The 13,073-nt window shown below is 33.7% G+C and overlaps 1 protein-coding gene across 1 annotated transcript; it reads right to left on the bottom strand.

The window, feature by feature from the left end:
* Nucleotides 1-2,731: 2,731 nt before the first annotated feature.
* On the bottom strand, nt 2,732-11,615 carry LOC129951318 (myotubularin-related protein 10-B). The gene is made up of 9 exons (XM_056063413.1): nt 11,113-11,615; nt 10,825-10,885; nt 10,621-10,763; nt 10,389-10,550; nt 10,098-10,222; nt 5,375-5,603; nt 4,610-5,314; nt 4,325-4,549; nt 2,732-4,258 (listed from the first exon to the last, which is right to left on the bottom strand). The coding sequence occupies exons 1-9, from the start codon at nt 11,170-11,172 to the stop codon at nt 3,743-3,745; spliced, it is 2,226 nt and encodes a 741-aa protein (XP_055919388.1). The 5' UTR covers nt 11,173-11,615; the 3' UTR covers nt 2,732-3,742.
* Between the last annotated feature and the right edge of the window lie 1,458 nt (nt 11,616-13,073).

The raw sequence follows: 13,073 nt of genomic DNA, 5'->3' as shown, positions 1-13,073 counted from the left end.
TTTTGTTGAGAATTGCTTAGATTGATTGCTCCGCTTTCAATTCAGACAACTAAATAACGGTGAAATATTCTGAGACAAAAACACAAGATTTTCCCATGAAAAAAAGTTGCCGATAGTTATTTTTCCATAGGAATTTTTTTCCATTTTCGAAAAGTTCCCGATACCAATTTTGCGAATATGGAAACAAATCCATGGGATAAGAAGTTCCCGATAACCCCAAATGAAAAAAATACCTAGTTGGGTCTATGGTTATAAGAATTTATTTAATGTAGACGAAACTAAGAAATTTTTATTAAAATACCAAATATAATTTATCAACAAATAAAATTGATTTTTTTGTCAAAATGTTTTGTTTTTTAATGTTTAAATTTATACCCCTATTACCATTGGCCAGTGACAGGTGTTGAAGAGTTTGGTTCTTCCAAAAAAAAACCAAAAGGAATATTGGGCCACCTACTCGCGATGGAAAAAAATGGCACAAGGTAATGTGAATTAACACTTTTGGAACAAGCTGTGGATGAACTGCTTGGACTTGAGCAAGCTGTAAGTCCAGACGGTATATGCTTTGGCTCATCTAGCCAGAGGACTTAATTATCGGCTTACAAGACATTGAAGTGCTCAATGACAAAGACCCTGGTGAAGCCGATAAACAACAATCACCACCAGCAATGAAAAGAACCACAATGAATGAAAATTCTGAAAAAGAACGGCTTCGCTTGTTACAAGGCCAAACTGCAACACCGACATATGTAGTTGGTAAGAACCGAAAAAAAAGTTAAGTTTTCTGTCCGACATCGCCAGATATTCCACAAACAGTTACGAAATTCCAAAAGAGAAGCTTGCTGTATTAAAAGCAGCATAAAAAGAAAATGTTGATAGAAACCGTCGCCATGTTGAATATCTAGAAATGTAAACGGAAAAGCACGAATTGAAGATGCTTAATTATTTTTTCTTATATTTTAGTTATGAATAAATTATTTTCCTTTTTTTCTTGTTAATAAAGAGTTAAGACTTAATTTTTAAATCAAATATATTTTTTTATGAAAGCAAAATAAACTTGAACTTGAATTGCATTCCAATGTTATGTTTTTTATTTACAGAAATTCCATTATTTGATTTCTTCTGCGTTCGGCTTCTGCACTGCTTGGAGTTTTGAGTTATATTCCTTCTGTTGGTAAAGTTATTTCCTCTTCTACAATCTCGGGATCTGTAACTCGGTATTTTATACAAACGTTATTCAAGGTACAAGGCATGAATTTACAATTTATTTTGCCTTTGAAGGAGCGTAATGCATTTTCCTTTCATTTAAAAGACAGTGAAATCGACTCTTAAAAACGCCAATAGTCCTTTCTATTATATATCTGCCTTTGGTGTGTTGCTTCTTGAATAAAGACTGCCTTGAACCAGAACTTACGTTTCTGAAAGTTGTGAGCAAACAAGACGATAGTGGGTAACCGGCCGGCGGCGTCTCCTAAAATTAAGAAAAAAATTATTGAACGACGAAATAAAAATATAAATACTACCAAGGAACATTGAACGTTCTCCTCTTTGGTTCCACGTTTCAAGAACTGACTTAAGATTACTGCAGTTCCATACAAAGGATTAATGGGTCGATCCATGATATATTGCGTCAACATAACGAATACACATTTTATGGTTTTTAAAAGCTTGCATTAAAAAACAAAAGCTATTCTCAAGAAAAGCAATATCATTGCGTTTAAACTGTAATATACTTTTCTGTTAAGATACTGATGACGCAATTCAATCGGAGCAATGATTCCTATATGACATGTTGAGACTGACCAGGTTGGACATAATTTGTCTTCAATTGGACACACAACTTCTTTTAATACTAAGGAAACCGAGGTTTGTGACAGGCCTAAGTCAAAATCATTTCCTACGCTGCTTTGATAACTCCCACTAGCAAAAAATCAATTGGCACAAGCTAATTTTAGTATAGCAGGGATTGAAGAGGTTTAATACGAAAACAAACGCTTCCTTATTCAGTCGAAAATATGATCTGAAACTTAAGGAATTAATTAGAATTAAAAGAACTTCCAGCACAAAATATTCTCTACTTACGATGATTAGGGAGTTCCAATACATAAGAGTTGTCTTGAATATTGTTGCGCAGTCGAAGTATTCTTACTTTGTTTCTGTTATTTTCGTTTTCTCCAAAAAAAATCTATGTTGCCTATGATTTTGGTTTATTTTGTAATTTTATTAAATATGATATCAATTAATGAACACAACAGTTTTTTTTGAAATCTCATGAGTTGACCTTTATTTATGTTTGTTATTTTTTTTTATGGTAGCACTGAGTTTCTAACTCGAATTGTAAAGTTCGCCAACCGTAGTACGTCGAATGCGTAAGTAGGTATTCGATCTATACAGGCAACTACTCGGGAATGGAGTTCGGTGTCTTAAACCAACTAAGTGTCCGTTGTGTAACCCATAGTGTAAATCATCCTTAAGATCAGTATAACTTATTGAGCAGGGAAATCCCTCTTGCTCAAAGGTATAACAGTTTAGAGGGCTGCACAAAGCAGCTCGTCAAGTGAGGCAGACGCATTGAGTTGAGTTCGCTTTTCGTATCTGACCTGTAAGGGCGCTTGGCGAGTTAGCGCAGTGCAATATAGTGTGTAATAGTTGTATGTATAAAGACTTTTGATTGTTGCCCAGAACCCCCCGCCCCCATGAATTTATGCTACTTCAGAATTAAAACAATTACTTGTAATCAAATTTTAAATTTTTATTTCAACAGTAACAAATAAATAAGGGTTAAAGTATAATTAAAATAAGAAGAGAAACTTGTACGTAACATTGTTTTTTTTGTTTGCTTTGTTTTTCTTTGTAAATAATATATTTTGAATGCTCCATCATTTTAACCTAATAATATTCCTCTTTCCACATTTATTTATTTTCAATATAATAAATTTATTTATTATTTTAATGATATTTTGTGTGTGTTTGAAAAATAATAAAATCTTTTTAAGTATGAATAAATGAAATACACAACGAAAAGTAAAAGAATTTTTGTTTTCTAAATTAGAAGGAAAGTGCAAAATATAATAAAAAAGAATATAAAAGTGCATTATTAAATATATATATATATTTGGGCTATTGTCTGTATTCCAAGGAATATAAATATAACTTGTTTAAATTAATTTTTAGGCTTGTTAATAAACTGTTTGCTTAATATTTTGTTTTTGTATGGCGCTATAGGTTGAGTTATAATTCAAAAAAATAAACTGCTCTTTTATAATGAAATGCAAAACAAATGTAAATTTAATACGTATAGTATATGTATATATATTTTAGTTCACAATATATAATATAATAACATCATCTATCTAATAAGTTGTATGTAAGTAAGTTGAGTTAAACTGAAGAGATACATAATTTATTATATAGTTATATACGATTTTTACAAAAACAAAAAAAATAATAATAATAAAAAATAAAAATTGCTACTCATTTATTAAGGCTTTTGTTAATTATAATCATAATCATAATTAATTAATTAAATTCTTTCTCTTTAAAATTACTTAAAAATAATCTATATAATTTTTCATCGTTTTTCTCTTATAACTTAAATTCGTTTCGAATTTGTTTATAAAATAAAATCGAACTGAAAATTAATACTTTTTTAAAAAATATATATATTGTAAGTTTTATAGCTCTTTCTTTTCTTTTGTAAAAAAAATAATGGTTATTCAAGGTCTTGTTTTGTTTTCTTTTTTTAATCGGGAAACTGAGCAATCGATAGTCTTTCCATTATGGAACCCTCCATAATGAGTTCATTGCTATTGGTGAGGATATCAGTTAGCTGAGTTGAATCTCCGGTATAAGTGCTGAATGGGAAGAATGAAGTGATAGTTGGTAGACACTGGAGTTGAGTTGGACTGTTCGTTGGTGTTGTATCATTCGATTTTGTTCTTAGTTGTACAGTTTCGTTGTCATCCGATTGCTGATTGCTTCTGCTGGTGCATGCCGCAGCTGATGCTGCTGATGTGCTACTACTTGTATTCGTTGTTGGTGTTGTTGACGTCCAGCATCCGCTTTCAGGGAGGTCATCAAAGTCTCGTGTCTCTAGTGCTCGTTGCATTTTGCCAATATTATTGAGTAAAAGCCTATGGAAGAGTTCAATTTGTGGGAAACCCCCAGATTTGATTTCGAGAATTGGAATCCATCGGTAGTAGCATTGCTCCCATATTTCCAGATGGCTTATATTATGTTTTGGTTCGAGAAAGCGATCCTAAAAAAAATGTATTGTTTTATAATTGATTGTTCATAAGAGCACTAAAAGTTTCAAAAAAGGTACCTTCGGAACAGTAGATTGAGTTGAAAATAAGCTAGGATCGAAAGTCATTCTTGAGCCAGGTTTTTGAAGTCCTGGTAAGCGGATTGCATTCGGTGGAATCGCAATAGACTTTCTACTCAAGACCTCTTGTCGCTTCTGGTAGAAGGGATTCGTAAAGAACACTTTATCCTTGTCGGCGAATTGTTCGCTCCAGTCCCATACCGGCCGCAAAACTAATTTTAACTCCTGTTTAGTAAAAAAACACATTTAGTAAGTATTTTAAATTTTTGTTAAAAAAAAACTCACTTCTGTTGCCTTAAATCGTTCTTGCTCCGTATTGAATTGGAATGTATCGAATATTGGCAGGAAAGCTGAATCCCAGATCGTTGTCAAATACGTCTGACTGTATTCGAATTCCTCGGGGAACTGTTGCAGGAGCTGCCACACACAGTCTAGGAAAAGAAGCAGCAGAGGACTCTCTTTAGACGATTCGGCTGAGAAAACATGACCCAAACGATCCAGAAAGGGATGTTCCAGAGCTACCCATTCTTTTTGCATCAGCGACTGAAAACCATCAATAGTACGAAATAGAGGATCGAGTATAATTTGTGTGAGACTGGATATGATGCAGCATAAGTCGCGACCATTGTTTTCTTGCAACACAACAGTTGTGCCTTGTCGCATTTGTGTGGCAGCTTCGGATGCATTGCTCAGACAAAGGGAAACATACAGAAGCCAACCGGACTTTTCCAGCAAAGTTAGATATTTGGTTTCTTGCATTAGAAATTGTCGAGGGCTATCAGGGGTGCAGATCTGTCGGAATTTCAAATAGCCCTGTTGAATGTCTTGTATGCTTGGTAGCCGTTCGGATAGATTCATTATATGCGGAGGTTTTCGTTCGGGATCACTTTTTCTTATTAATTCCAGGGTGACATTTTCAATAGTCGTTTCGGGGATTTCCGCTTTTAGTTCACCCATTCGGATTAAATTTGCACCCGCATAGCCGTAAACCTAGACAAGAAGTTATTTTATTTATTCATCATTTTCGAAGTGCACAAAATATTAAAATACCCAAAAAGCACTTCTTGAATCATTAAACGATGAATAATGCTGCTTGAAATCTTCAATATCGTAACACTTTGGGATGACGAAATGAGGTGGAAGACCACTGTCTTTTTTTATTGTGTGGGCTGCAACTACCCGAAAGTCTTCAACACCGCATCGTATGAGTTCTTTTGCCCAGTCGTTTTGGCTTGTGAACATAGCGACTGTTGATTTTACTGTGTTGTAGTAATGTTCTCTGTTAACATAAAGAAAACAATAGAATATTATTATTTGTGTGAAATGGTGGTAGGGATCTGTTTGATTTGAATTTTGTAAAGGAAAAGAACTAAGCAGGGGTACAAACTGACTAACTTGTTGATTTTTGGATTTTTGATTGAGAAAAATAATTTGATTAATTGATGAGTTGATATTACTTTTCTTCAAGGTTAAATTTAAGGTCTTAAATATAATGTGAGATTACGTCTAAGGAAGTAATTATTATTCTTACTTAGGTAAGAATACTGCAAAATATGTAAAATTAAAATAAATTAGGCGGCGCAACAGTCCGTAGAGATCTAGGGCCTAGTGACTTACTTACTCTCAACCATTCCTGTGGGTGAGTACTGTTGTCAGGGTTGGAAGGGACCTGCAGTTTACAGCCGAATCTGAAAGGCTAATTTGAGAAAGCACTTTGCATGACAAGAATTACTCTTGGAGGAATTGTCAAATCCTCGCATGATGCAGTACCCGTGACAAAAACTTTAGATGGCACAGACAGGGATCGAACGAAGGCCTTTCGCATGACAGTCCAACGCACTAACTATCATTCTACGAGTACTACCCTGCAAAATATGTAGAATTTCAAAAAATGTTTGGGTATTTTTTTCGAGTCATAAGTTCTGTTACAAGTATAAGACACCGTAGGATAATCAACTACATACATAATATTTTGTATTCATTGTTATTTTATTAATTTAACGATGATACTAGTTTCATTATAAAATTGTTTGGCTCAAATTAACCGGCCTCAGCTTTGTTGTAAGAAGTCTTTTAGGCACGTTCTAGAATTCTTTCCCCACAAAACAATCAAGGGATTTAAATATATCCTTCCCGAGAGAGCTTTTCTTAAAACTACGATATTGACCCTAAGACTTTTCTCTGTTGTATTGGATTTGTATGCCTTACCACAGTCCTGTAGAAGACTTCTTTTTTCCCCAATGGAATGGTTATTTATATTTCCCAAACCCTCTACCGCATATTTATGGTACAACTTGACCACTGTTTTCACATCTTTTTCCTTGCACTTTGAGATATGACTATAACAGAATAATATTGACGGTTATGTTTGAACCTTTAAGCATCAACTTTAGTTTGATACGATGATGTCGAATAAATTTTATCGTTTCCTTAAACGTTAAAAATCTTTGTATGCGAAATAATAAATATTTCATTCTCATTAGTGTCACTCTAAAAGACCTTTGTCTCTTTCCACAATAAGTTCTTAAAGTTGACGTGTTAACAAATGATCTGTAGAGCTTGGATAGCTCTTTATTTGTACACGCTGCCTAACTAGTATTGAAATGGATCTGGATCTAACATTATCTCTCTTCCAAAGGGATTCAAGATGTGTTAGTTTCCGTACTGCATTCATAAGCGTACAAATGCTGGAAAAGAGACATAGAGAAGCGGTGGAGAAACCGATAAACAAACATTATTGCGGTTCAAAGTGGTTTTTAAAATCAGAACATAACTCACTCCTTTTTTTACAATGTACAGGTACTCAGGGGTTATTAATATCATTAACATGTTTACGTTTAAACACAGTGCAAGTGTAAGGAAAATAGGAAAGATTCAAGAGGAGATACCTGTGCACATTGGTCTTAGAATTTTGAATAATAAAACGATAGAGAAAACAGAGTTCGTCAAAGCATTCCACATTCTCAATGAGTGGTTAAAAAAAAGACTCTCTATACTTTACAGTACGTCCGAAATTGAGCTTAAGGGTAAACTGATGAGTATTCCTGGAAGTGCGAGTATTACGTCTGAATTTTTGGAGGGGAGGAATGCAACTGGCTAATTCGACGGAACATTGTTTGTAAAAAAATCTGTTAAACAACGGAAGGCTTGAAACATCGAGGCAGTTTTCGTGTAATGTAAATGTTTCAGTTTTAGTTATATCGCCTATCAATTTGAAAGCACTTTATTGGATCTTATCTAAGAGACTTAAACTTGTTCTAAGGGCAACTGGCTTAATATGTGAGTTGTATTCAATCTTTTGAAAATTGAAGGCTTTGTAAATAACACCAGATCAGAAGAAGTGACAAATTTCTTACACCTTCGGAAGAATCCTAAGCACCTAGCAGCATTTTTGGGAATGTCGAATGTGTCATTATTCAATTAGAGGTGATCTGTGATGAACGTTGATTAGTTTCCTGGATGCAAGTGCCTCTCATGGATAGCGGCATCGGGGATGGGTTATGCTTTGACTACATGAGAAATCATTGGAATTTTAAAGCATTCAATTCTACACGGTTCTTAATTCCCTATTGGATAATGCTATCGAGATCGGAACTTAATGAGCTTATCATACGCTGCCGTTGAAGTTTCATATCGGATGGACAATGTACTGTCATCAGCGAAATATTTTAATGGACTAGAAGTGACAGACAAGAGATCGTTTATATGAGGAAGAGAGTCGAAGATAAAATGGAGCCATGGGAGACACTTTTATTATTATTTAATCAATTACTACGGAATTGTTGTATTAAGCGCTTCACTCCATTTTAAAAGAAGCAAACTGAAAATAAATTGACTTCTTTAGGAGACATGGGGAAGATTGAATAAGGTCCTGAAAACTATGAAGAAAGATGTAATGTATCAAGAGGGATTTTTGTTTGGCTCTGCGTGCATACCGGACCTTTGTTTGACTCGAAAACTCTTTTGTAGTGCATTTAGAGTAGGCTATAGCTTCGGCTCAGTATCAGAATGAAGAGATTTGTAGAAAGAGGACAAGGCTGAACAGGACTGGAACTTAGTCGCCGAACCGAGGATAATGCTAATGATGCATACCGTACTATTCCATTCTAATTTGTTTTGCTTGAAACTTAAAATAGATAAATGGCAATAACGAGTCAAATGTATGTACAGTGACTAACAGCTTATTTGACCCATCGTATCTTAACAAGTTTATGAGAGAATAGTTCGTCATCGTTTTCGAATGTTTGTATCCAAAATGGACCACAGGTTTTCTATAACATTCAAATTCGGAGACTGTTGTGAGAGTTCTATGACGTGTTGTTGACAGTTATAAATCAGCCATGTTTGGACAAATTCTGAAGTATGTTTCGGGTCGTTGTCTTGATAAAACCGAAACGAGCGTCTTATGCCCAATTGTTCTGCCCTTTGGAACGAATCTTTTTTGAAAATATTTAGTTACACCATTTTATCCATTGTACTCTCAATGAATTCTAGCTTCACAACTCCGGCAGAGGAAATACAGGCCCAAACCATGACATAACCACCTCCATGCTTCACAGTTGCTCTGAAATTTTTGTCCTGCAGCTCTGTATTTGATTTACGTCAGACATAAGATCGCCCGTCGGATCCGAAAATGTTAATCTTTGACTCGTCCGCAAATATAACTTGCTCCCAAAAGCTAGCATCCTTTTTAATGTTTTCTTTTGCGAACTTTAAACAACTATCTTGGTTTTTCTTGTTAATGAAAGACTTTTTTCGAGCATCTCTTCCATTAAACACGTTATTCCTGAAAATGCGTCTTATGGGTTCGGGAGAGCAAGAGTTTCCGAGCTCGTTTGCAACCTCACTAGTCAGTTTTGGTGCCGATAACTTGGGGTTTAGCTTCACTTTGCGCACAATGTATTTTTCATCTGACGCAGTAAATATTTTTTTCGGAGCATTTCTTCCCTTATTTTCCACACGGTTTTCAAAAACAAACAGTGGGTTATGGCCTTGACCGTGCGTCTAGAATATTGACAATTTCCGCTATTTTCTTCCGAAAAAATCCATTTCTGTGATGAAACAGGACAGTTTCACGTTGTTCAATAGTTGTTCGTTTTCCCATGTTTACAAAAAGTGCTGTCTTTATGAAAAGTAACAGAAACTTATAATTTTATTTGGAAATATAACAACTTAGAGACTGACATAATAAATACCGATATTCCCATGTTTTTGATTGAGCAGTTGCTCCTTAAACACAGTGGATCAAATAAGCTTTGGCATTGGAAAATCTAATTATTTCGTTTTTCTTAGGTAAAATTTAAGATTTCAAAATAAAATAAGTTGGTTAAATTGATATTTTAAAGATTAAATCTTAAAAAGTTCCTGTGTTTGTACTTTTTTAATAAATTTTATTGTTTTGGAAGTATACTCGGTTGAATTTATTAATAAGGGGTGGGTCAAATAAGCTGTGAGCCACTGTATGTAGGAGGTAGGAAAAACTTATTTTTAAGGAGCTAGATTTAAACGACCTACAACCTAAAAAATGAATAAGAATGGTACTAAAATCTATTGCATCTATTTGACTATATGTTTTTCAACTAATCAAAAGTAACGTTTTGTGTAATGCTATTTGCTACCTAAACATTTTTACCTTCGGACCCTTTAGGTGTGTTAGAAAATAAAAAAAAAAAGAAATATGTTTAAATTTTATAATAAAAATATATGTACTTAGGTACATAAATAAGTGTTAACTTGTTACAAGTTTAAAAAAAAAAGTATAAATCACACTTACTTGAAACAAAAAGCAAACGATAAGTCATGACGTGATGGGAATGCGAACCTAGCAAGTGCCGATGCAATGACCTTTCCTTGATCTCTCGCAGTACTTTTGAATGAGAATTTCAATAAACGAAAGTTCTGTGGACAAAGAAAATTAAAAACAAAAAAAACGACAAGTTATTTATAGAATATCGCATCTTGAAAGAAAAAGAAAAGAAGTTCTTTTTTTTTTATTTTTGTCCAGAAATTTAGGTGAAGTGAAAATCAATCGATTATGAGTGAGATTAAAATTGAAAATTCAAACCTTGCAAATTATATGAAGAGCATCTATTCTCGAACTTATTTTCTGCTCTGGCACAAGCAATAGCCTTTTCTTCTTATCCACAACTTGATAGATATAATCGATGTTGTTGAGTGTGACATCGTTTTTGCCCAGAAACAGATTCTCCTGATATGCTCCTTGTTGCTAAGTAAAATCAAGTATCGGAAGTGTTAAGAGTTAGTCAATGTGAGAGACACAGATTGAGTGAACTTACCTCGTCGGGATTGTATGCCATGAAAGACAATTTAAAATTTGTCACCGTTAACAGGCCCAGAATAGCTTCGTGAAGATTGTTGTCCGATATTTTACTCGTTGGCGGGTACAAATAGACAGGAGCCGATGCCACTTCTAGTTCATCTGATAAGACGAAAAAAAAGAAAATGGTACTTTTTGCTACACCTGAACCACTGAATCCTACCTGCTAGCAGCTTTGGCTTTAAACTCTGCAGGTCTGGGGGACCTTCACACCCATTTATGCCCTAAATGTAATAAAACAAATTATTTTAGTGAGAGCTTCACACTTGCAACAGCACTATTAACAATACATGACACTCAAAAAAGGGGATGCGGAAGCAATCAATTATGGTATCAACACACTTAGGTATAAAATCACTTTTTATTTTAAATCATAAATGAGGGCACGGGAAATAGATTAAAGAATCGCACGAAATGAAACTGGCTGAAATTGTTTATGGAATAAGCTTACCTTCGGAGAGTTAACATAACTTGTGAAGCTGTACTTCTGTTTGGCCGGTGTCCCGGTCATGGTTGCCTTTATCTTCTCAATCTTGGTGCTGTTCTTTAATCAACCCGAGAGTGGAATTCAAATGAAAACAAAAAAGACTCACTGCTTATTTGTTTACTGGATGTAAATTTAATATTTTATCCGCCAATAAACAGCGAGAAAATTTAACCAACTCCAACAACAAAAAAGAAATAAAAATATATTTTTCCCAATCCGCGACGACACGAAAACACTTTTTTATGTTTTTTCGTGTTCAATTTCTCATATTGGTTTTATTGGAGTCTACGAAATGTATTTGGATGGCGAGCGATATATTTGGTGATTGTATTTTAAAAGTTAAACGATTTGTTAAGCATAATGGCTATTAGTAAGATAATTAAAAATAAAATTAATTTATAAAAAGGAAACTGCGCCCATTGTCTGAGGAAAGAAAATACCTATGCGGATGAAGTTCTATTGGACGAACTACTCTACCAAAAAAAAAATGACAATGAAAATGTCACAATTTGACAGACAGTGCAGTGACAGTTGGGCTATGATAAAAAGTGATGCCAATACACATTTCTTTTCAACATTAGAGTTTGCCAAATTATATTGGTTTGTGAAAGGTTTTGTAAGTTGCAATCATATTAAATTTTCCCTAGGGTTTTTAAATGCCTTAGTTTGAATATGGCTTCAAAATCAATTTATCATGCCAGTTTTTTTTAAATATGACCTATTGATATTTGAAAATGTCCTAGTATTAAACTTTTTTTATTAATGAAGTTGGTTTTTAAATACAATTGGTTATAATTTTTCGGATCTATAATTCAATATTTCGTTTAAATATTTCCCGTATTCTATTTACTTATCAAAAAATCCGCATTAATTGTGTCTTAGCCTTTTTTACATAAACTTAAAGTCTAGGCGCGCACAAGCAACTTTTAGTTTCGAAAATGTTTGGTTCCTAAACTGAGCACTATAGACTTATATTATATGAGAGTCCACGCACAAGGAAAAGAATAGGACAAATTTGAAACTATTTTGTTTCGTGTATATATGAGATAGGAAAAGTGAATAAATGTTTCCTGGGTACTGGTTTATTTCATGGATTTTTTATAATGGGTGCTTTTATCCATTTACACTGGACATCCATTTTGCTACTGTGATCGTCACTGCAAATAGCTTAGGTATGTACTTAATTTGATAGTGAATTTATAATCTTTTGCACCTCCAAATGTGCAAAATATTAAAACCATATCAGTTAGATGGTAATAATAAACCAACAACTTAGAGATTTCCCTAAATGCAGATTATAGGAAATTGAAAGGAGATTATGGTAAATACGAATATGTTATGGTAATTTCGTCTGCATTCCAATAAAATTCAAGTAAGCTCTAATGGTTGATTAAGATTCTTCTGCACTTTCAAATCTTCAAAAAGACGGTAAAAAATATTGAAATTTATTATTTGGATAGAGATAGTATACCAACAAATCCAGACAACTTCATAAATGCATATTATAGGAAGAGCCTATGATGTGTAATCTTTTTATCCTTCGTTGATTGTCATTTATCTAAACTGCTTTACTTTTCTGCGAATCTCAAATTGCACTGCAGATAAAAGTAAATTTAGCATTACTACTGAGTTTTGCATATCTGAGATTTGGAGTGTTTGGCAGTAGGTCGGTATGATCCGATATGATAATTCCGATATGATCTACACTAATATAATAAAGAGGAAAGATTTGTTATTTTTGTATGTAACGAATAAACTCAAAAAATACTGTAGCAATTTTAATAATTCTTTTTTCATTACAAAAGCTACATTATCACTGAGTGGCATAGGCTATATTTAGTACTAGATTACTATAGAAATCTTTAGAAATTCCTATTAAGACCAACCAAAGGTGTAAGAAAAATTATCCATAAAATGTCTTTCAC

This window comes from Eupeodes corollae, chromosome 3 (assembly GCF_945859685.1).
Source record: "Eupeodes corollae chromosome 3, idEupCoro1.1, whole genome shotgun sequence".
NCBI classification, from domain to species: domain Eukaryota; kingdom Metazoa; phylum Arthropoda; class Insecta; order Diptera; family Syrphidae; genus Eupeodes; species Eupeodes corollae.
Note: the sequence above shows the minus strand (reverse complement) of the source record. Positions and strands in the feature narration are given on the sequence as shown.